General features: G+C 45.8%; 1 protein-coding gene across 5 annotated transcripts in view; it reads left to right on the forward strand.

Moving 5' to 3' along the window:
- The window catches only part of LOC140427031 (follistatin-related protein 5-like), an 802,898-nt gene that overhangs the window by 761,567 nt on the left and 18,249 nt on the right, over positions 1-23,082 (forward strand). For all 5 annotated transcript variants that reach the window (XM_072512450.1, XM_072512453.1, XM_072512455.1 and 2 more), the window contains 3 exons: positions 240-358; positions 1,438-1,587; positions 2,667-2,774. In XM_072512450.1, the coding sequence (XP_072368551.1) occupies positions 240-358; positions 1,438-1,587; positions 2,667-2,774 (377 nt within the window). The remainder of the gene's footprint in view (positions 1-239; positions 359-1,437; positions 1,588-2,666; positions 2,775-23,082) is intronic.

Below are 23,082 nucleotides of genomic sequence, written 5' to 3' on the forward strand. Positions count from 1 at the left end.
ATAATACCTTTCTGATGCTAAGTGAGACTTGTCATAGAAAGTTGTTAAACTGAGACACATCTCCGCGATTTCCTTTTTCTTTGAAGGCTGCATTTCTACTGCCTTCAACATTGCTTTGCCTTTTTTCCACTGTTTTCAAAATCGCTTCAGAATTTCCAAAAGTAATATTGTTTAAAACTCTCTACATATTTCATTTTACAGAATGTGCAAATTAAACATTTTTGTGTTTTGTCTTCAAGGACTAAGTGTGGGAAATATGTTCTATGTATTCTCTGATGATGGAATCACAATAATTCAGCCAACAGGATGTGAGATTCAAAGACGGATCAAAGCCAATGACAAGATCATTGCAAGCTTTGTAAGTTTTAAATATTGATCTGCAATGTCTTGATCTTGTATGTGCTGTTTGTATTTGCCACGTGGCTTAAATGTGCTGCTGCGTTGACTGATCATTGCAACCCTTTATTTAAATCAGTGGTGCAAGTTTGCCTCATTCCTGTTTACCTAAGCGAACCTCCTATAAACATAATGATTAGCGCTGGCAGAATGCCAGTTCCATTTAAATTACACCTGACTGCAAAAATTGATCAGGCCTCCTGCCAACATTATCAGGTGGGTGGACCTATTGTCCAGTACCTTCCTGCCAGTGTGCATTAAAATGAAAATTGGACACATGCATATTAAGGGCCATCTGTTGCAAGATAGGCAGCTAAATATGTGAATAATTCCTCCTCTGCAGTACTCCTTTTGGACAATTATATACAGACAACTGTGTTTTCTAAGATGCAGAAGTAAATTTAGGTGTAGGGTTTAAAGAATAAGAGAAAAGAGTAAAGGAATTGTATTAATGCCTTCTGAAGCTCAAGTTACGCGAATGCTTCAAAGCATGGTTCTAAATATTTGAGAGGTGATTTCTTTTTCACAGGACCTTCTGCCATTTTCAAGGCAGGCAAGTGGAAGGACCCAAAGAAAATTCTCCCCTTGCTCTTAATGCAGCAAGTGTTGTTGGTGCAATGGTTTAGAATACTATTCCATAACTGGTTGAGGCTTCTCTCTATCCCAACCACTTGGGATTTACATTTCGCTCTGTCTACTACAAGCTTTCTAACATAAAGCAGATTAGCTTCAAAAGAAAGATTAGCCCAACCATACTTGCCTACGTCAAAATGACTGCCTTTTCTCCATTGTATCATTATTGCCCAACAATTGATGATTTATCAGTTCTTCCTTTTCTTCCAATGGCAGGCAACCATTCAAAGATTTTGTATATTTGCCAGGTTTCTGTCCCATGTGTTGCTACTATACTTCACAGTATTTACTGAATTAAAAACCTGAGCTGATCAGGCATTAATCAGGCCAAGCTCCAGATGAAGATTTATTTTGTTCAGGCTTTGTAATAAAAACATCCCTAACGTTGAATATTATCTATCTTCACAGGAAGACATTTGTCCCTGTAATGAAGGAGAAAACACTCCGCACTGTGTTTGGGCCTCTGCTGTCAACATCAGAGATAAGTACATCTATGTCTCCCAACCCACTCAGAGCCGGCTTCTTATCATTGACATTCCATCTCAGAAGGTGTTACAGGTACCTTTAATGAATGTATCTGAAGTATTAGATAATAATTACAGATTTTAAAAAGTGGTTATATGGGTTAAACATGGCTAAAACCTCAGGGGCATGAGTTTAAATCCATATCACTCGGTGAGCAGGAAAGTCTGTTTTCTGATGGCTGTAACGATCCGATGTCAAAATGATTTGAGTAGCCTTATTCCACCCCAGAGAATTGTTCTAGATTTGTGGTTTTCCAGTTCAGTGACATATAAAATGGGAGGGGGGCAGCTCTTGGAAAGAGCACCCTACTTAAGCCCACACCTCCACCCTGTCTCCGTAACCCAAGAACCCCACCTAACCTTGGACACAAAGGGCAATTTAGCATAGCCAATCCACCTAACCTGCACATCTTTGGACTGTGGGAGGAAACTGGAGAACACGGAGGAAACCCACACAGATACGGGGAGAGCATGCAAACTCCACACAGACAGTCAACTGAGGCCAGAATTGAACCCGGGTCACTGGAGCTGTGAGGCAGCAGTGCTAACCACTGTGCCACCATGCTGTCAATATGGAGACTAAATAATCTTCATTTAATTTGTACTGTGAGAAGTGTTCAATGCTAAATCTGACTTTTAAAAAATGATAACAGTTCCAAATTTATTAGCACTTAACATCTTTTGGCGTTTGAAAGCAATCTCAAACTCAATGGGTGAAAGCATAGGTAAATTTTATACATTCGAAACATTAAATATAGGGGGCACAATAACGGAGTGCCCTCTTTGAGCAAAGCATCTTCCATTGTTTCCACCATGAGGCGTAAAGTTTTGGCAATTTTAAAATGACCAATTACTTCAATTCAGAAAAAAATTAATTATATCTTGGAATTTAAAATCACCTTTATTTCATGAAAATATAATTTGGTACAAACCACAATCTATAATAAAAAATTGATTTATTCTGTCTTAGCTGTTTATAGAGTCTTTTAGGTTGTGATGTTCACATGATTGAAATGCAGTTACTGACCACCGCGGAATGGATGTCAATGTGCTTATGAAGCAGAATCTGGGACTAAATGGATATAACAGTCTTTCGTTGTAATTCTTTTGTAGGCTGTATCGACAGACCCTGTCCCAGTGAAACTGCAATATGACAAGTCACATGACCAAGTTTGGGTCCTTAGCTGGGGAGACGTGAGAAAAAGCAATCCTACTCTGCAGGTATGAAAGAGTTAATGTGTCTTCCTTTCCCGAAGAATAGAAAAAGGAGAGGTCACGGACTTGAAATTAATGATTCCCAAAGTTTGCAAGTAATACAGAATTTTGATCAACAAGGGGGGTCAAGTGTTTATGGGGGTCAAATGGAAGAGTGGAGGTAAGAGCATAATTAGATCAGCCATAGTGTCACTGAGTGGTGGAGCAGGGTTGAGGGGCTTAGCGGCCTACTTCTGCTCCTATTACTTATGTTCTTAATATTTAAACAAACAAGATACTCTAATTCTTCTTAATGAGTTTACACAAACTTATTCTGGAATCTTTTCTTTCATTCACTCATGGCAGTGACAGGGCGGCACTTTTTGTCCATTCCTGATTGTCCTTGAAAGGTTGCTGATGAGCCTTCTTAATCACTGCAGTCCATGTAGTTCAGCACCATTCATGGTGCTGTTAGACATGGAGTTCCAGGGTTTTAACCTGGTGAGGAATAAGAAACAGCAATATATTTCCAAAGCAGGGTGGTGTGAGACTTGGAGAGGATGGTGATGTTTCCATGCATCGGCTGCCCTTGTTCTCTTAGGTAGTGCAGTGGAGGCCACAAGTTTGGAAGGTGCTGTCAAAGGAGCCTTGGTAAGATGCTGCAGTGTATTTTATAGATGGTACACACTGCTGGTGATGGAGGCGGTCCGTATTTAAGGTGGTGGCTGTGGTGACTATTAAGTGGGCTGCTTTGTCCTGGATGGAGTTAAGCTTCCTGAGTATTGTTGGAGGTACATTCATCCAGCTAAATGGAGAGTATTTCCCACTCCTGACTTCTGCTTTGTAGGTGGTGGGAAAGGTTTTGCAGTTTTAGGAGGTGAGTCACTCGCCACCGATTTCCCAATGTCAGATCTGTATTGCACCCATATTATTTGTTTGCTGGTCCAGTTAAGATTCAGGCCAGTGGTGATCCCGAGGAAGTAGGTAGTGGGGTATTTGAAGATATTAATGGAATGTCAAGGGGAGATGGTTAGATGCTCACTTATAGAAAATGGTCTTTTTATAGCACAAATGTAACTTCCTTCTTATCAGCCCAAGCCTTAATCCATTGTTTAAAAGATTAGAGTAGGATACTTAGAAAATTATGTTGGGATCAGGTCGAGTAAACATGGTTTGTGAATGAGAAATTGTGTTTAATTAATTTATTTGAGTTATTTGAGGAAGTAACAAGCATGTTGGATAGAGGGGAACCTGTAGAACAAAGAACAAAGAAAAGTACAGCACAGAAACAGGCCCTTCGGCCCTCCAAGCCCGTGCTGACCATGCTGTCTGTCTAAACTAAAATCTTCTACACTTCCTGGGTCCGTATCCCTCTATTCACATCCTATTCCTGTATTTGTCAAGATGCCCCTTAAATGTCACTATTGTCCCTGCTTCCACCACCTCCTCCGGCAGCGAGTTCCAGGCACCCACTACCCTCTGTGTAAAAAAACTTACTTGTACATCTCCTCTAAACCTTGCCCCTCGCACCTCAAACCTAAGACCTCTAGTAATTGACCCCTCTACCCTGGGGAAAAGCCTCTGACTATCCACTCTGTCTATGCCCCTCATAATTTTGTAGACCTCTATCAGGTCGCCCCTCAACCTCCATCGTTCCAGTGAGAACAAACCGAGTTTATTCAATCGCTCCTCATAGCTAATGCCCTCCATTCCAGGCAACATCCTGGTAAATCTCTTCTGCACCCTCTCTAAAGCCTCCACATCCTTCAGGTAGTGTGGCGACCAGAATTGAACACTATACTCCAAGTGTGGCCTAACTAAGGTTCTATACAGCTGCAACATGACTTGCCAATTCTTATACTCAATGTCCCGGCCAATGAAGGCAAGCATGCCGTATGCCTTCCTGACTACCTTCTCCACCTGTGTTGCCCCTTTCAGTGACCTGTGGATTTGTACACCTAGATCTCTCTGACTTTCAATACCCTTGAGGGTTCTACGATTCACTGAAGATTCCCTACCTGCATTCGACCTTCCAAAATTCATTACTGTACATTTGTCCGGATTAAACTCCATCTGCCATCTCTCCGGCCAAGTCTCCAAACGATCTAAATCCTGCTGTATCCTCTGACAGTCCTCATCGCTATCCGCAATTCCACCAACCTTTGTGTCGTCTGCAAACTTACTAATGAGACCAGTTACATTTTCTTCCAAATCATTTATATATACTCCGAACAGCAAAGGTCCCAGCACTGATCCCTGCCGAACACCACTAGTCACAGCCCTCCAATTAGAAAAGCATCCTTCCATTGCTACTCTCTGCCTTCGATGACCTCGCCAGTTCTGTATCCACCTTGCCAGCTCACCCCTGATCCCGTGTGACTTCACCTTTTGTACCAGTCTACCATGAGGGACCTTGTCAAAGGCCTTACTGAAGTCCATATAGACAACATCCACTGCCCTACCTGCATCAATCATCTTTGTGACTCCTTTCGAAAAACTCGATCAAGTTAGTGAGACATGACCTCCCTTTCACAAAACCATACTGCCTCTCACTAATACGTCCATTTGCTTCCAAATGGGAGTAGATCCTGTCTCGAAGAATTCTCTCCAGTAATTTCCCTACCACTGATGTAAGGCTCACCAGCCTGTAGTTCCCTGGATTATCCTTGCTACCCTTCTGAAACAAAGGAACAACATTGACTGTTCTCCAGTCCTCCGGGACATCACCTGAAGACAGTGAGTGTCCAAAGATTTCTGTCACGGCCTCAGTAATTTCCTCTCTAGCCTCCTTCAGTATTCTGGGGTAGATCCCATCCGGTCCTGGGGACTTATCTACCTTAATATTTTTCAAGACGCCCAACACCTCGTCTTTTTGGATCTCAATTTGACCCAGGCTATCTACACACCCTTCTCCAGACTCAACATCCACCAATCCCTTCTCTTTGGTGAATACTGATGCAAAGTAGTCATTTAGTACCCCACCCATTTCCTCTGGCTCCACACATAGATTCCCTTGCCTATCCTTCAGTGGGCCAACCCTTTCCCTGGCTACCATCTTGCTTTTTATGTATATGTAAAAAGCCTTGGGATTTTCCTTAACCCTATTTGCCAATGACTTTTCGTGACCTCGTCTAGCCCTCCTGACTCCTTGCTTAAGTTCCTTCCTACATTCTTTATATTCCACACAGGCTCGTCTGTTCCCAGCCTTCTAGCCCTGACAAATGCCTCCTTTTTCTTTTTGACGAGGCCGACAATATCTCTCGTTATCCAAGGTTCCCGAAATTTGCCGTATTTATCCTTCTTCCACACAGGATCATGCCGGTCCTGAATTCCTTTCAACTGACATTTGAACGCCTCCCACATGTCAGATGTTGATTTACCCTCAAACATCCTCCCCCAATCTAGGTTCTTCAGTTCCCGCCTAATATTGTTATAATTAGCCTTCCCCCAATTTAGCACATTCACCCTAGGACCACTCTTATCCTTGTCCACCAGCACTTTAAAACTTACTGAATTGTGGTCACTGTTCCCGAAATCCTCCCCGACTGAAAGTTCTACCACCTGGCCGAGCTCTTCCCCAATACCAGGTCCAATGTCGCCCCTTCCCTAGTTGGACTGTCTACATATTGTTTTAAGAAGCCCTCCTGGATGCTTCTTACAAACTCTGCCCCGTCCAGGCCCCTAGCACTAAGTGAGTCCAGGTCAATATTGGGGAAGTTGAAGTCTCCCATCACAACAACCCTGTTGTTTTTACTCGTTTCCAAAATCTGTCTACCTATCTGCTCCTCTATCTCCCGCTGGCTGTTGGGAGGCCTGTAGTAAACCCCCAACATTGTGACTGCACCCTTCTTATTCCTGATCTCTACCCATATAGCCTCACTGCCCTCTGAGGTGTCCTCCCGCAGTACAGCTGTGATATTCTCCCGAACCAGTAGCGCAACTCCGCCACCCCTTTTACATCCCCCCTCTATCCCGCCTGAAACATCTAAATCCTGGAACGTTTAGCTGCCAATCCTGCCCTTCCCTCAACCAGCTCTCTGTAAAAGCAACAACATCATAGTTCCAAGTACTAATCCAAGCTCTAAGTTCATCTGCTTTACCCCTAATACTTCTTGCATTAAAACATATGCACTTCAGGCCACCAGACCGGCTGTTTTCAGCAACATCTCCCTGTCTGCTCTTCCTCAGAGCCATACTGGCCCTATTCCCTCGTTCTCCCTCAATGCTTTCACCTTCTGACCTATTGCTCCGGTACCCACCCCCCTGCCATACTAGTTTAAACCCTCCCGTGTGACACTAGCAAACCTCGCGGCCAGGATATTTATGCCTCTCCAGTTTAGATGCAACCCGTCCTTCTTATACAGGTCATACCTGCCCTGCAAGAGCTCCCAGTGGTTCAGATAACGGAAACCCTCCCTCCTACACCAGCTGTTTAGCCACAAGTTTAGCTGCTCTATCGTCCTATTTCTAGCCTCACTGGCATGTGGCACAGGGAGTAATCCCGAGATTACAACCCTAGAGGTCCTGTCTTTTAACTTTCTGCCCAGCTCCCTGAACTCCTGCTGCAGGACCTCATGCCCCTTCCTGCCTATGTCGTTAGTACCAATATGTACAACGACCTCTGCCTGTTTGCCCTCCCCCTTCAGGATGCCCGCTGTAGATGTGGTGTGAACGTATAGAAGGCATTTAGTAAGATGCTACATTAAAAATTACCACACAAAATCAAAGCATATGGTGTAGGGTCAACAGATTATAATGGATAAAGGAGCAGAGAGTGGATAACTGGGTGCTTCTGTTCTGGTTGGCAAGCTGTAACTAGTGGAGTGTGACAAAGATCAGTGCTGGGGCCTCAACGACTAACAATGTGTAGATCAAAGACTTGGATGAAGGGACCATATGTACGGCAAATAAATTTGTCAATGACATCGGGCTAGGTAGGAAAGTAAGGTGTCAAGAGGAGAGGAGGTAAGGAGTCTATAAAAGCATATAGATAGGTTACGTGAGTTAGATGGAGGCTGGAATTCTCTGGCCGTTGGGATTTTCTATTTCCTGCTGGCAGTGCACCTCCATCCAAGGGTTTCCCGGTGGCATAGGGTGGCTTCAATGGGAAATTCCATTGACAAGCAGCGGGAGTACAGAATCCAGCCTCCAGCCGCCGCGTAACACACTGCTGCGGGACCGGAGAATCCCGCCCGGAGTATAATGTGAGAAAATGTGAACTCGTCCACTTTGACAGGAAGAATGGAAAAGTAGTATAATACTCAAATATACAGAGTTTGCAGAACCCAGTGGTATAGAGGGATCTGAGTGTCCTGGTCCATGAATCAGAAAGAGCCAGTATGCAGGAACTGCAGGTGAATAGGAAGATAAATGGAGGCCACAAATTAAAGGGAAAAAAAACGAGTCTGTTCTGGGCGATAATCGAGGAGTCGTTCCCAGTGCTACCCTGCTACTCTTTTTATTCCTCCCCTGGGAGGGAATCCCCGCTGAGGCCACACTTAAACCATATCCTGCATTGAGGAGCTCCGACAAGCAGAGCTCCTCAGTGTAGGAAGAGAACAATCTCCTGACTCCCCGACCTGTCTCCCGGATCCCCGCACTGTAATGCCCCAACTCACCTGCTGGGAGGTCCTCAAGTCCCCTTGCACCCCACCACATATCGGCAGAGCACCATGGGCCTGATCCAACGCAAGCAAAACGCCAGACGGGCACCCTGGCAGTAAATTGCACCGGACTGTTGATGTTTGTTGCAAGGCGGATGGAATATAAAAGTAGAGAAATTTTACTGCAGCCGTACTGGGCCTTAGTGAGCTCACGGAGTGGATTCTCTGGCCCCCCCAGCTGCTGTTTCCTGGCGGCACACCATTTGCTGGCGGCAGCATTCTCTAGTCTCACTGCTTGCCAATGGGATTTCTCATTGAAACCACCCCACCCCTCGGGAAACCCACGGGTGGGGTAGGTGCTGCCAGCAGAAAAAGCAAATCGCAACGACCAGAGAATTCCGACCCACATCTGGGGTACTGAGTATTGCTTTGGTCTCCTTTTTAGAAAAAAGGATATAATTGATTTAGAAGCAGTACACAGAAGGCGCACTTGATTAATTCCTGGGTGAAAGGTTATCTGATGAAAAATGTTTGAACAGATTGGGCCTATGCTCATTGGAATTTAGAAGAATGAGTTGGGATGCCATTGAAATAGATAAAGGGCTGGATTCTCCCAAATTGGGACTATGGGACATGCCGGCATAAAAACGCTGGAATTTTACTCTGGAGTTTCCTGCAGAAAAGATGAACTGATTCAATGACTTGCAGGGGGCTAGCAGGGACCCAGAGTAATTCACACAGATTTAGCTGCGGATGCGGGTCCCTGCACTTCCGGTCTTGAGTCCGTTCATGCGCAGGGCGGCGGCCTCCAGCGGCCCCGCCGAGCGCCATAGTGGACCTGGACCGCGGAGGCAGATTGAACAGATTGAAAATGTAGACCCCCCCCCCCCGATCGGCCATGCGCCCGAACATCCGACCGCGTGGACCTGTCCCCCCAGCCATCTATAAGGCACCCCACGGTATCCGATTCCCCCCCCCCCCCCACCACCACCAGGGCGGCTGCGGACTGAGTCCCGGAGAATCGCCGGTCCAGGCGTCGGGCCCGATTTTGGTGTGAAATTGGATTCTCCGTCCCTGCGCCGAACGTGATTTTGGCGCGGGGCTGCGGAGAATCCATCCCAAGATCCCTGAGGGTATTTGAAAGGGTTGATAAAGGGAGGATGTTTCTACTCATGGGGAAGACTGGAACTAGGGGACACAGTTTAAGAATAAGCGATCTCCTTTTTAAGATGGAAATTAGGAGAATTTCTTCCTCTCAAAAGGTTGTTAATCTGGAATTCACCACCACCTTGTCAAGGGCAATTGAGGATGGGCAATAAATGCTGGGCTAGGGAGTGACGTCCACATCCCATGAATGAACTTTAAAAGTTTATTGTGCAACTGGTATTTTAGCTACCAAGAAACCGAAGTATTCTTACTCATTGAAAAGGGCGATCCGCTGACTACAATGCTGATGACTCCAATGTGTAAGCTATGCACATAGGTGTAGCATGCTTATAAAAAGCCATGTTGCACTTGAAATGTGACAGAGCAGATTATTGGCATGTTGCAACATTGCTTTCATGATTGAAACAGTCTGGAGAACTCCTGTTGTACTTAGCACAGCGGGTATCAAAATCCATGCTGGCCTGCTTTGTGCTGCATAGAATCATAGAATTTACAGTGCAGAAGGAGGACATTCGGCCCATCGAGTCTGCATCAGCCCTTCGAAAGAGCACCCCATTTAAACCCACATTTCCAACCTATCCCTACTATCCAGTAATCACACCTAACCACTAAGGACACTAAGGGCAATTTAGCATGGCCAATCCACCTAACCTGCACATCTTTGGACTGTGGGAGGAAACCGGAGTACCCGGAGGAAACCCACGCAGACACGGGGAGAACATGCAGACTCCGCACAGACAGCCCTCACTTTCCCAGAGTAAGAGAAACACAGCATGAGATGGGGCATTAGTGAATGTGGAATGGGTGCTAAGTGGGGAATTTGGTAAAGGTAGATATTCAATGCAGAGGGGGAAAAGAGGTGCCCTTTTTCACACCATTTTTAACCTTCCAATAGCGAGTGAGTGTTCATCTTTATAATAATAATAATAATTGCTTATTGTCACAAATAGGCTTCAATGAAGTTACTGTGAAAAAACCTAGTCGCCACATTCCGGCGCCTGTTCGGGGAGGCCGGTACCGGGAATTGAACCCGCACTGCTGGCCTTGTTCTGCATTACATGCCAGCTGTTTAGCCTACTGTGCTAAACCAACCCAGTCTCCAAGCTAGCAGACCTGCTATTACGTTAAAGCTATAAATGCATAATTCAGGAAATAAGGTTAGACACATATGACAAGGATGGTGGTGATCTGTGAGTCCAACATTTTGACATCGGTGGAAAGTGTTGCAATCCCGGACGACCATATCTGCGCTAAATTTCTGCAGCTTGAACAACATAGGCTCAGAGTTGCTGAGCTTGAGTCTGAGTTTTAGACATTGCGGAGCATCAGGGAGGGAGAGAGTTACCTGGTTACTTAGTTCCAGGAGGCAGCCACAACCCTCAGGCTGGATAGAACTTTAAAGTTAGTCAGTGGTCAGGGGAAAAAGATTGTGACTGCGATCTACCTGCCCCATTGACCGTGGGTGCAAATCCCATAATGACCACTGAATCTCATGAGAGGCCAGAAACAGGCAGTTTCTCAAAATGAGGTCTCTCTCTCCTCCGCCCCCCTCCCCTACCGGTGACATAATTAGGTGCACACTCGGGAGGCATGAGCCTGATTTTCATGAATTAACATCACATTCGCGGGCTTGACCCCGATACTTCAGCCCTTATCTTAATTTCCCACCTAGCCGGGCATGAATCACTCCTGGTTTTCAAAATTAAAAACTCTTTGAGGTGACCACATCAGGGGCGCACAGGTAACTACAGCCCCGGATAGTGAGGGACATGCTCAGGCATTGCCTCCTGGCACCATCCCCTGGCAGTGCCCCTGGCACTATCCACTGGCATTGCCACCTGGCACTGTTGGGGCATTGCCAGGGGGCATTCTGGGAAGCTGAATTGCTGGGGTTGCCCTTCTCCATGGGGGCATCTCAACGTACATGGGGGGGGCGGGAATGTTTCCCATGTCCATGGAGCTTTTGGTGTCCGTGATGGGATAGGGGACTTTGGGTGCCCGATCTCAGGATTCCAGGCATTGCTGGCTTTTTTCGGCCTCGCCCTTTTACCTGACTGTGAATCTCGCTTTCCCTTTAAAATTGCACAGAGTGCTGTTTAATATGGTGAGAAAAGTCAACTGTGCAGCCTGTGAGCTTCACACTAGTTTTCATGCCTGAGCCAACACTGCATTTTTGGGACGTTTCCAGCTTGCGAGTCAGGCAGGTATGGGGACCCATCAGATATCGATGGAGGAATCTCAACCTTAATTTTGACCAATAGATATGAGGCGCTTGCTATCAATGTGGATGAGGAGAAGGAATGCTGGAGAGATAAGCCAACTGACCATTGCATCATGGTGCAGGATGCCATTTCAGTGAGTGGAGCGAAAAGGAATATGGTTGTGATTGGGGACAGTTTAGTTAGAGGGATAGAAAATGTTCTCTAAAACCGTGACCAAGAGCCCTGAAAGCTGAGTTGCTTGCCCTGTGCCAAGGTTAATTACATCCTTTCCCAGGTGGAAAAAAACATGGAGTGGGTGGGGGAAGATCCACTTGTTGTGATCCACATAGGAACCAACAAAATAGGTAGAAGTACAAATGAATTTTTGCAGAGAGAGTTTGAGGAGTTAGGAGTTAGTTAAAACACAGAACATCAAAGGCGATCCATTTGCCAATTGGCATATTCGGTTAAACAGATTAGGGAAATAAACACGTGGCTCAAAGGGTGGTGTAGGAAGAAGGGGTTTTGATTGATGGGGTACTGGCACCAGTACTCCGGAAAGAGACAGCTGTTCCATTGAAATGGACTTCACTTAAACCAGGCTGTGACCTGTGTCCTGATGAACCTTTTAACAAGACGTATGCTCAGAGTTTTAAACTAACAAGGGGGACAGAGTGTGTTCAGATGAAGAGAAACTTGAAAATCCAAAGAGAAAAGTTGAGGTAATGGAACAGTGTAGCGAAGTGAGTAAAGAAAAGCAGAATAGGACAGAAAGGGACAGTTTAACAATAATTGTGCATCAGTGAGAGAGGTCCATGCAGGGAATAGTAGTAAAACACAAAATTAAAGCTCTTTGTCTCAATATGTGAAGCATCTGCAAGAAGATAAACAACTGGCACAATAGAGATAAATGGTTTTGATCTAATAGCCATTCCAGAGATAGGTTACATCTTGACCAAGGACTGAAATGAATATTCCAGTGTACACACTATTTCAAAAAGACAAACAAAATGTCATTGGAAGAGAGGAAGCCTTTATAGTAAAGGATGATATGAAGAATGCTCCTTCGATAACACCTTGCAAACCTGTAACCCTACTATTTAGGAGGACAAGGGCAGCAGATGTATTGGAACACCACAACCTGCAAGTTCCCCTGCAAGACACGCACCATCCTGACTTGGAACTATATTGCCATTCCTTCACTGTCGCTGGGTAAAAACCCTGCAACTCCCTCCCTAACAAAGATGGGATATGTTAATCAATGATGTAGATGATGATGTATCACTGACATCAGTCAGTCGAGAGAAAGAGAGTTTGGGACACTATGCTCAGGAGCAACATGCCTACTCTGTAACCTGCTTTCAGAACAAATTGAATAACTTTGGACATGAAGATGAGCACTAATGAACAAGAGTTAAGCCAAGTGCCAGAGTGTGGCCAAAGCCTGCCCGGAACAACATCCTGAGCCCACAGATGAGAAGGACCATCCCAGAGCAAACAGAAATATGTGGTATGGGTGAACCACATGGACTGCACCATTCAAGAAGACAGGTCATCTCCACCTTTTCAAGGCAAGTAGAGATGGGCAATAAAGGCGAGCCTAGCCAGCAACACCCACATCCTGGCGAGCCTAGCCAGCAACACCCACATCCTGGCGAGCCTAGCCAGCAACACCCACATCCTGGCTAGCCTAGCCAGCAACACCCACATCCTGGCTAGCCTATCCAGCAACACCCACATCCTGGCGAGCCTAGCCAGCAACACCCACATCCTGGCTAGCCTAGCCAGCAACACCCACATCCTGGCTAGCCTAGCCAGCAACACCCACATCCTGGCGAGCCTAGCCAGCAACACCCACATCCTGGCGAGCCTAGCCAGCAACACCCACATCCTGGCGAGCCTAGCCAGCAACACCCACATCCTGGCTAGCCTAGCCAGCAACACCCACATCCTGGCTAGCCTAGCCAGCAACACCCACATCCTGGCTAGCCTAGCCAGCAACACCCACATCCTGGCTAGCCTAGCCAGCAACACCCACATCCTGGCGAGCCTAGCCAGCAACACCCACATCCTGGCGAGCCTAGCCAGCAACACCCACATCCTGGCGAGCCTAGCCAGCAACACCCACATCCTGGCGAGCCTAGCCAGCAACACCCACATCCTGGCGAGCCTAGCCAGCAACACCCACATCCTGGCGAGCCTAGCCAGCAACACCCACATCCTGGCGAGCCTAGCCAGCAACACCCACATCCTGGGAAAAAATGAAAACAAAACATAACATTAGTTGTGGAATATCTTGGCTCAGAAGGTCATGGAGTGGAATCAGTATAGGTGGAGATTAGGAATAGCAAGAGTAAGAAAACAATGGTGGGAGTATTTTTAGGCTCCCTTATAACAGTTATACCAGTAGACAGAGTATTAAGCAGGAAATTCAAGAGAATGTACTAAAGACAACATAAAAATTGAGGGAGGCTTTGATCTTCATTAGATTGCCCAATCAAATTGGCAAGGGCGGTTGAGGAGGTGAGTTTATAAAATGCTTTTATACATAGAAACATAGAAAATAGAAGCTGGAGGAGACCATTCGGCCCTTCGAGCCTGGTCTGCCGTTCATTATGATCATGGTTGAACATAACATCAAGTTCAATACCCTGATCCCGCCTTCACCCCATATCCCATGATCCATTCAGCCCCAAGAGCTATATCTAATTCGTTCTTGAAATTACACAACATTTTGGCCTCAATTACTTTCTGTAGTGGCAAATTCCACAGATTCACCACTCTCTGGGTGAAGAAGTGTTTCCTAACTTCAGTCCTAAAAGGTTTACACCTTATCCTCAAACTATGACCCCTAGTCCTGGATTCTCCCACCATCGGGAATAATCATTCTGAATTACCCTGTCTAATCCTGTTAGAATTTTGTAAGTTTCTATGAGATACCCTCTCACTCTTTTAAACTCCAATGAATATAATCCAAACCAATATAGCCTCTCTCCACATGACAGTCATACCATCCAAAGAATCAGTTTGCTAAACCTTCGCTGCACTCCCTCCATAGCAAGAATATCCTTCCTCAGCTAAGGGCCGTCATTCTCCGCCGGCGGGAGTCTCCGTTTTGCCGGCGCCCGGGGGTTTCCCGACGGCGTGGGGCTGCCCCACAATGGGAAACCCCATTGACCAGCCGGTGTTACGGAGACTCCCGCCGGCCGGTCGGGGCAGAAATGTGGCGGGGCGGGTAGGAGAATTTCGCCCAAGGACACCAACACTGCACATAATACTCCAGGTGTGACATCACCAATGCCTTATATAATTGCAGTAAAATCAAGATAGATGGGTGACGGTGAGAGGGGCTGGGAGGAAGCAGTCAGTGCAGGGATCCTCTGTAGTTGTTCCCCTCAGTAACAAATATACCGCTTTGGATACTGTTGAGGGGGACTACCTACCAGGGGTAAGCCACGGTGAACGGATCTCCAGCACTGAGACCATCCCTGTGGCTCAGAAGGGAAGGAGGGAGAGCAGGAGAGCAATAGTTATTGGGGACTCGATAGTTAGAGGTACAGATATGAAATGAAAAAAAATGAAAATAGACGGTTCTGTGGCAGTGAAAGAGACTCACGGATGGTATGTTGTCTCCCGGGTGCCAGGGTCCGTGACGTCTCGGACCGTCTTTTCAGAATCCTTAAAGGGGAGGGGGAGCAGTCACAAGTCATGGTACACATCGGTACCAACGACATAGGTAAGAGAAGGGACGGGCATTTAAACAGTATTTTAGGGAGCTAGGGTGGAAGCTGAGATCCAGGACAAACCATGTTGTCATCTCTGGTTTGTTGCCGGTGCCACGTGCTAGCGAGTTGAGGAACAGGAAGAGAGTGCAGGTAAACACATGGCTGCAGGGATGGTGTAGGAGGGAGGGTTTAAGGTACGTGGATAATTGGAGCACATTCTGGGGAAGGTGGGACCTGTACAGATGGGACGGTTTGCACCTGAACCAGAGGGGCACCAATATCCTGGGAGGGAAATTTGCCACAGCTCTTCGGGGGGGGGTTTAAACTAATTTGTCAGGGGGCTGGGAAAACGAGCTGTAGTTGAGAAGCCAGTGTTGAGAGTAGTGATGTACTGAGGAGGGTATCAAGGTCGCAGGAGTGTACCGGCAGACAGAAAAGTGGGTTTAAGTGTGTCTACTTCAATGCAAGGAGCATCCGGAATAAGGTAGGTGAACTTGGAGCGTGGATTGATACTTGGGACTACGATGTTGTGGCTATTACGGAGACATAGTTAGAACAGGGACAGGAATGGTTGTTGGAAGTTCCGGGGTAGATGTTTCAGTAAGAGTAGGGAAAGTGGTAAAAGAGGTGGAGGAGTAGCATTGTTAATCAAAGATAATTTAACGGCTGCAGAAAGGCAGTTTGAAGGGGATCTGCCTACTGAGGTAATATGGGCCGAAGTTAGAAATAAGAAAGGAACGGTCACATTGTTTGGAGTTTTCTATATGCCCCCCAAATAGTAATGAGATGTGGAGGAAGAAATTGCAAAACAGATTATGGATAGGTGTGGAGGTCTCAGGGTAGTTTTCATGGGTGACTTTAATTTTCCAAATATTGATTGGAGCCTCTATAGGTCGAACAGTTCGGATGGGGTAGTTTTTGTACAGAATGTGCAGGAGGGTTTCCTGACACAATATGTGGATAGGCCGACAAGAGCGGGGCCACATTGGATTTGGTACTGGGTAATGAACTGGGCCAAATGTTAGATTTGTTTGTGGGAGAGCACTTTGGAGATAGTGACCACAATTTGGTGTCTTTCACTATTGCAATGGAGAGGGATAGGGCCATACGGCAAGGTTTATAATTGGGGGAGGGGTAATTATGATGCGATTAGGCAAGAAACTGTCAGGGAAAGGCACAAATGAAAAGTAGAGCTTGTTCAAGGAACAAATACTGCGTGTCCTTGATAGGCATGTCCCTGTCAGGCATGGAGGAAATGGCCGTGTGAGGGAACCATGTTTCACAAAAGAGGTTGAATGTCTTGTCAAGAGGAAAAAGGAAGAGTATGTAAGGATGAGGAAACAAGGTTCAGTAGGATCGCTTGAGTGTTACAAGGTAGCAAAGAATGAGCTGAAAAAAGGGCTCAGGAGAACTAGGAGGGGGCATGAGAAGCCCTTGGTGTGTCGGATCAAGGAAAACCCCAAGGCTTTTTACTCTTATGTGAGAAATAAAAGAATGACCAGGGTGAGGGTAGGGCATGTCCAGGACAGTAGGGGAACTTGTGCATGGAGTCAGAAGAAATAGGAGAGGCGTTGAATGAATACTTTTCTTCAGTGTTCACAAAGGAGAGGGGCCATGTTTTTGAGGATGAGAGTGTGATTCAGGCGGGTAGGCTGGAGGAGGTAGATGTTCTGAGGAACGATGTATTAGCAATTTTGAAAAACCTGAGGGTCGACAAGTCCCCTGGGCCAGATGGGATATATCCAAGGATTCTTTGGGAGGCAAGGGATGGGATTGCAGAGCCTTTGGCGTTGATCTTTGGGTCCTCGCTGTTCACGGGGATAGTGCCAGAGGACTGGAGAGTGGCGAATGTTGTTTCTCTGTTCAAGAAAGGGAATAGGAATGACTCTGATAATTATAGGCCAGCTAGTCTTACTTTGGTGGTCGGTAAGATAATGGAAAAGGTCCTGAAGGATAGGATTTATGACCATTTGGAAAGATGCAGCTTCATCCGGGATAGTCAACACAAATTTGTGAAGGGTAGGTCTTGCCTCACAAATTTGATTGAATTCTTTGAGGAGGTAACTAAGTGTGTAGATGAAGGTACAGCAGTTGATGTCGTATACATGGATTTTAGTAAGGCGTTTGATAAGGTTCCCCATGGTCGGCTCATGAAGAAAGTAAGAAGGTGTGGGATAGAGGGAAATTTGGCCAATTGGATAAGTAACTGGCTATCACATAGAAGACAGAGGGTGGTGGTGGATGGAAAATTTGCAGACTGGAGACCAGTTACCAGTGGTGTACCACAGGGATCAGTGCTGGGTCCTTTGCTATTTGTGATTTTTATCAATGACTTGGAGGAGGGGGCTGAAGGGTGGGTCAGTAAATTTGCTGATGACACCAAGATTGGTGGAGTAGTGGATGAGGTGGAGGGCTGTTGTAGACATTGATAGGATGCAGAGCTGGGCTGAAAAATGGCAGATGGAGTTTAACCCTGATAAGTGCGAGGTGATTCATTTTGATAGAAAAAATTTGAATGCGGATTACAGGGTCAACGGCAGGGTTCTGAGGAATGTGGAGGAACATTGAGATCTTGGGGTTCATGTCCACAGATCTCTGAAGGTTGCCACTCAAGTGGATAGAGCCGTGAAGAAGGCTGATAGTGTATTAGCGTTTATTAACAGGGGGCTTGAGTTTAAGAGCCGCAGGGTTATGCTGCAACTATATATGACCCTGGTGAGACCACATTTGGAGTATTGTGTGCAGTTCTGGTCACCTCATTATAGGAAGGATGTGGAAGCAATGGAAAGGGTGCAAAGGAGATTTACCAGGATGCTGCCTGGTTTGCAGGATAGGTCTTATGAGGAAAGGTTGAGGGAGCTAGGGCTTTTTTCTTTGGAGCGGAGGAGGATGAGAGGCGACTTAATAGAGGTTTATAAGATAATGAGGGGGATAGATAGAGTGGACGTTCAGAGACTATTTCCTCGGGTGGATGTAGCTGTTACAAGGGGGCATAACTATAAGATTCAGGGTGGGAGATATAGGAGGGGTGTCCGAGATAGGTTCTTTACTCAGAGAGTGGTTAGGGAGTGGAATGGACTGCCTACTGTGAAAGTGGAGTCGGACACTTTAGGAACTTTCAAGCGGTTATTGGATAGGCACATGGAGCAAAACAGAATGACAGGGAGTGGGATAGCTTGATCTTGGTTTCGGACAATGCTCGGCATAACATCGAGGGCCGAAGGGCCTGTTCTGTGCTGTACTGTTCTATGTTCTATAACATATCTATTCCTATACTCAAATCCTCTCGCTAGGAAGGCCAGCATACCATTTGCCTTCTGTACTGCCCACTGTACCTGCGTGCTTACTTTCAGCAACTGATGCATGAGGATACCAAGGTTACGCTGAGTATCCACCTCTCTCAATTTACACCCATTCAAATAATAATCTGCCTCCCTATTTTTGTTACCAAAGCAGATAACCTCACAGTTATCCACATTATAATTATACTGCATCTGCCATGCAAGTGCCCACTCACTCAGCCTGTGCACATCCTGCTGAAGCATCTCTGCATCCTCCTCCCAGCTCACCCGCCCACCCAACTCTGTATCATCTGCAAATTTGGAGATAATGCATTTAGTTCCCTCATGCAAATAATTAATGTATGATGTGAACAGTTGGGGTCCTAGCAGCTCCCTGTGGTACCTCACTAGTCACTGCCTGCCAATCGGAAAAAGACCCATTTATTCTAACGTTTTGCTTCTTGTCTGTTAACCAGCTTTTTATCCATCTTTAGTCCCTACCAGTAATCCCATGCACTTTAACTTTACATATTTATCTGCTATGTGAGACCTTGTCGAAAGCCTTCTGAAAGACCAAATAAACAGATTCTCTCTAGTCAACTCGACTAGTTACATCTTCAAAAAATTCTAGTAAATTTATCAAGCATGATTTTCCTTTCGTAATTCCATGGTGACTTTGTCTGATATCACCATATTGCTTTCCAAATGCAGTGCTATGAAATCCTTGATAATGGACCCCCAAAACTTCCCTACTACCGATATTCGGCTCACTGGTCTATGGCTCCCTGTTTTCGCTCTCCCTTTTGGAATAGTGGGGTTACATTTGCTACGCTCCAACCTGTAGGAACCATTCCAGAGTCCAAAGAATTTTGGAAAATGACCCCAATGGATCTACTATTTCTAGGGCCACTTCCTTAAGTACTCTGGGATGAAGATTATCAGGACCTGGAGATTTGTCCTCCTTCAATCCCATTCATTTCCCCACAATCATTTCTTTATTACTACTGATTTCCTTCAGTTCCTCACTAAAACTTGTGCTTCTCAGAAGTTCGGGTACATTATTCACGTCTTCCTTTGTGAAGACAGAAGCAAAGTACGAATTTAGTTCCTCAGCCATTTCTTTGTTCCGTTATGAATTCCCACCGTTTCTGACTGTAAGGGGCCTACATTTGTTTTTATTAATCTTTTTCACTTTACGTACCGATATAAACTTTTACAGTGAGTTTTTATGTTCCTCACTAGTTTACTTTCAAATTGTATTTTCCCCATCTTAATCAACTCCTCGGTCTGCCTTTGCTGAATTTTAAACTGTTCCCAATCCACAGGTCTGTTGCTATTTCTTGCTAATTTGTATGCCTCTTCTTTGAATCTAATACTATCTCTAATTTCCCTTGTAAACTATGGTATGGTCATGGTTTGTGGCAGTTTCCAGGAGCAATATGTTGTGAAGTCAACTAGGGGTATGAAATATTTTTTATCTAGTATTGTGTAATGAGACAGGATTAATAGGTAATCTCAAAGTAAAAGTACAACTGGGAAATAGTGATCACAATTGAATTCTAGGCGAGGTTTGGAAACGGCATACTCTATTCTGTAAATTCTATGAATCTCAAGCAAGAGTCTTTAACTTAAACAAAGCCAATTATATATGTATAAAAGGAGAATTAACTACGGTTGACTGGCTAGCTCAGTCAGTAGAACGTGAGACTCTTAGGCCGGGATTCTCTGAAAATGTCCCCACGACCGCCAGAAAATGGGTGCGAATCACTCCAGACTTTTTTCAAAAAGTCCGGAGTGATTTTCAGGTTTTAAGAGGGATAGCAGAGCCCTGGCATGCGTCGCACAGCTCCTGCTGCCAATACGGGCCCTGCACTTCTGGCCACTGGTCTGCGCATGCGCACGGTGGCTGGCCGCGAGTCCGCGCATGCGCGCGGCGGCCATTTTCACGTTGACCCCCGCACAACATGGTGGAGCCACACAGCAGGCCAGCGCGGAAGATAGGCCCCCCGTGGATTGGGTGCGCCAGCCGATCGGTAACCCCAATCGTGGGCCTGTCCGTCGTGGAGGCCCCCACCAGGACGGCCAGCGTGGATGCTGGTCTGAGCTCCTGCCAGGTAGCACCAGGTTGGAAACACGTTGGTGGATCTTGGCGGGACCTCGGGTGGTCGATCACGGAGAATCGCCGCGGGGGCATCTTTCAACGGCCCCTGACCAGCGCCCATCAACTGCGCACGCGCGGCTGGCGGTGATTCTCCGGTCCGCAGAGAATCGCGTCCCGGAGCCGTGGGTCTGAGACCACATTCTCCACCCCCGCGCTGAGCGTGATTTCGGCACGGAGCCTCGGAGAATCTCACCCACAATCTCAGGGTCGTGGATTCGAGCCCCATGTTGGGTGCTGTGGTTAGCACTGCTTCCTCACAGCACTAAGGACCTGGTTTCCATTCCAGCCTTGAGTGACTATATGTGTGGAGTTTGCATGTTCTCCCCTTGTCTGCATGGATTCCCTCCAGGTGCTCTGGTTTCCTCCCATTGTCCAAAGATGTGCAGGTTAAGTAGATTGGCCATGCTAAATTGCCCCTTAGTGTCCAGAGATGTTCAGGTTAGGATATGGGAATCGCCAGGGTGGGCTGGCGGGTTGGCCTAGTTAGAGTGTTCTTTCAAAGGGTCGGTGCAGACTGGATGGCTGAATGGTCTCCTTCTGTTTCTGTGATCCTAATAGACTAACAGATATGGTGTTAAATAAACAGAAATATTTAAAGAAACAATTCAAAATGTTCAACAAAAATACATTCCATGGAAAAAGGACAACACAGCCCTCCCTACCTGCCTACCCAGTGATTGCGAAGCTGCCCAATATTGAGAGACCAAAAGTCGGTGAATTGCCACTGTATGCCTGGTTTGGACGGACAACTGGTCAGTGATACATTAATGGAGTCTGGCCAGGAAAATAGACCAGGCCCCCCACTTCAGCTCTCCCACTTCAGCTCCCAGGCAGGTGACACACATGTTTTTCTAGTTTTCCACGTGTAGAATTAAAAGTCCTTCCATTGTTTCATCTATAGATTTGTTTGGAATCACTAGCTTTCGGAGCACAGCTCCTTCATCAGGTGAGTCACCTAATGAAGGAGCGAAAGCTAGTGATTCCAAACAAACCTGTTGGAGTTTAACCTGGTGTTGTAAGACTTCTTAGTGTGCCCACCCCAGTCCAACGCCGGCATCTCCACATCATATTTCATCTATGGCATTGTGAGTCGAGCATTTAATCAAAAAATTTTGGTTTGGTAAGGGTTGACTTGCAAACTTCCTTTCATAACAAATTGAATTACTTCGGACCTGAATTGAAATTAATACATTCTGAGATGGCAAGCTAGTTTGGTTGTGTTAAACTAGATCCAGAATATTTATAAAAAGCATGGAACGAATATAGATTCCCAAGTGGAGTTACGAAATACTTAATTCATGACCATCGCAACATATTCATTTTCCAACTGAATCAGTGAAGGTAAATAGCTAGAAATTCTGAACCGTTACTAAAGGATTAACTCTGCTTAAAACAGCACAAACAGAAATGTCTTAGGAACGCATGGAGAATATGGACAGGAACTTTGCCAGTGGGAATTTTTATCCTCCTGCTGAATTGATACATCAGAAGTGGTAAGTTTCTGAATTTGCGCGACTGGAGAGGGGTCTTGATCATCAGTATCACATATGAGGAATTAAGTCTGAGGCACGTCATTTTCTGATCCAAATCTTTGCCACGCAATAAAGACAGGTGAAACAAAGTTTAAAAAGTGACTCCAGTAGAAACCAGCTGTACCCTTTCTGGATCATTAGCCTGTGTTCTAGGGCCTGATGATGCAGTTGTTCAGCGGTATGGGCCAATTAACATGAGAAAGCACAGGATTTACTTTCTTTTGCAGTCAACAGGAATTAAACCAGCTATCTTTCAAAGAGCCAGCACAGGCATTATGGGCCGAATGACCTCCTTCTATGCTGTAGGTTTTTCTATTAAATGAATTAATTATTTAATTCACTTATGTTTCTTTCTGTGCTTAAAATCACTCTTCCAAATTGTGGTGAAGTGTCATGTATATTCTCCAGCTAGACGGATAAATTTGGCTTCAATGTATTTTGACAACGTGCATATTCAACTAAGGCACTCAGCTATAATGGCCCTTTGGCCAAATACTCTGCTCACACTGAGGCTTACAGTTGAATAATGTCCATTTGGATTAGATGGGGAAATGATGTTCGTACCTGTAGATTTCTAACTCATGAAAATGGAAAGATATTGGTAAGTAACTAAGTCAAGAACAAAACAATGACCAAAAAGAACCCACGGTCACAGACACATGGTT

Source organism: Scyliorhinus torazame, chromosome 7 (genome assembly GCF_047496885.1).
Source record: "Scyliorhinus torazame isolate Kashiwa2021f chromosome 7, sScyTor2.1, whole genome shotgun sequence".
NCBI classification, from domain to species: Eukaryota; Metazoa; Chordata; class Chondrichthyes; order Carcharhiniformes; family Scyliorhinidae; genus Scyliorhinus; species Scyliorhinus torazame.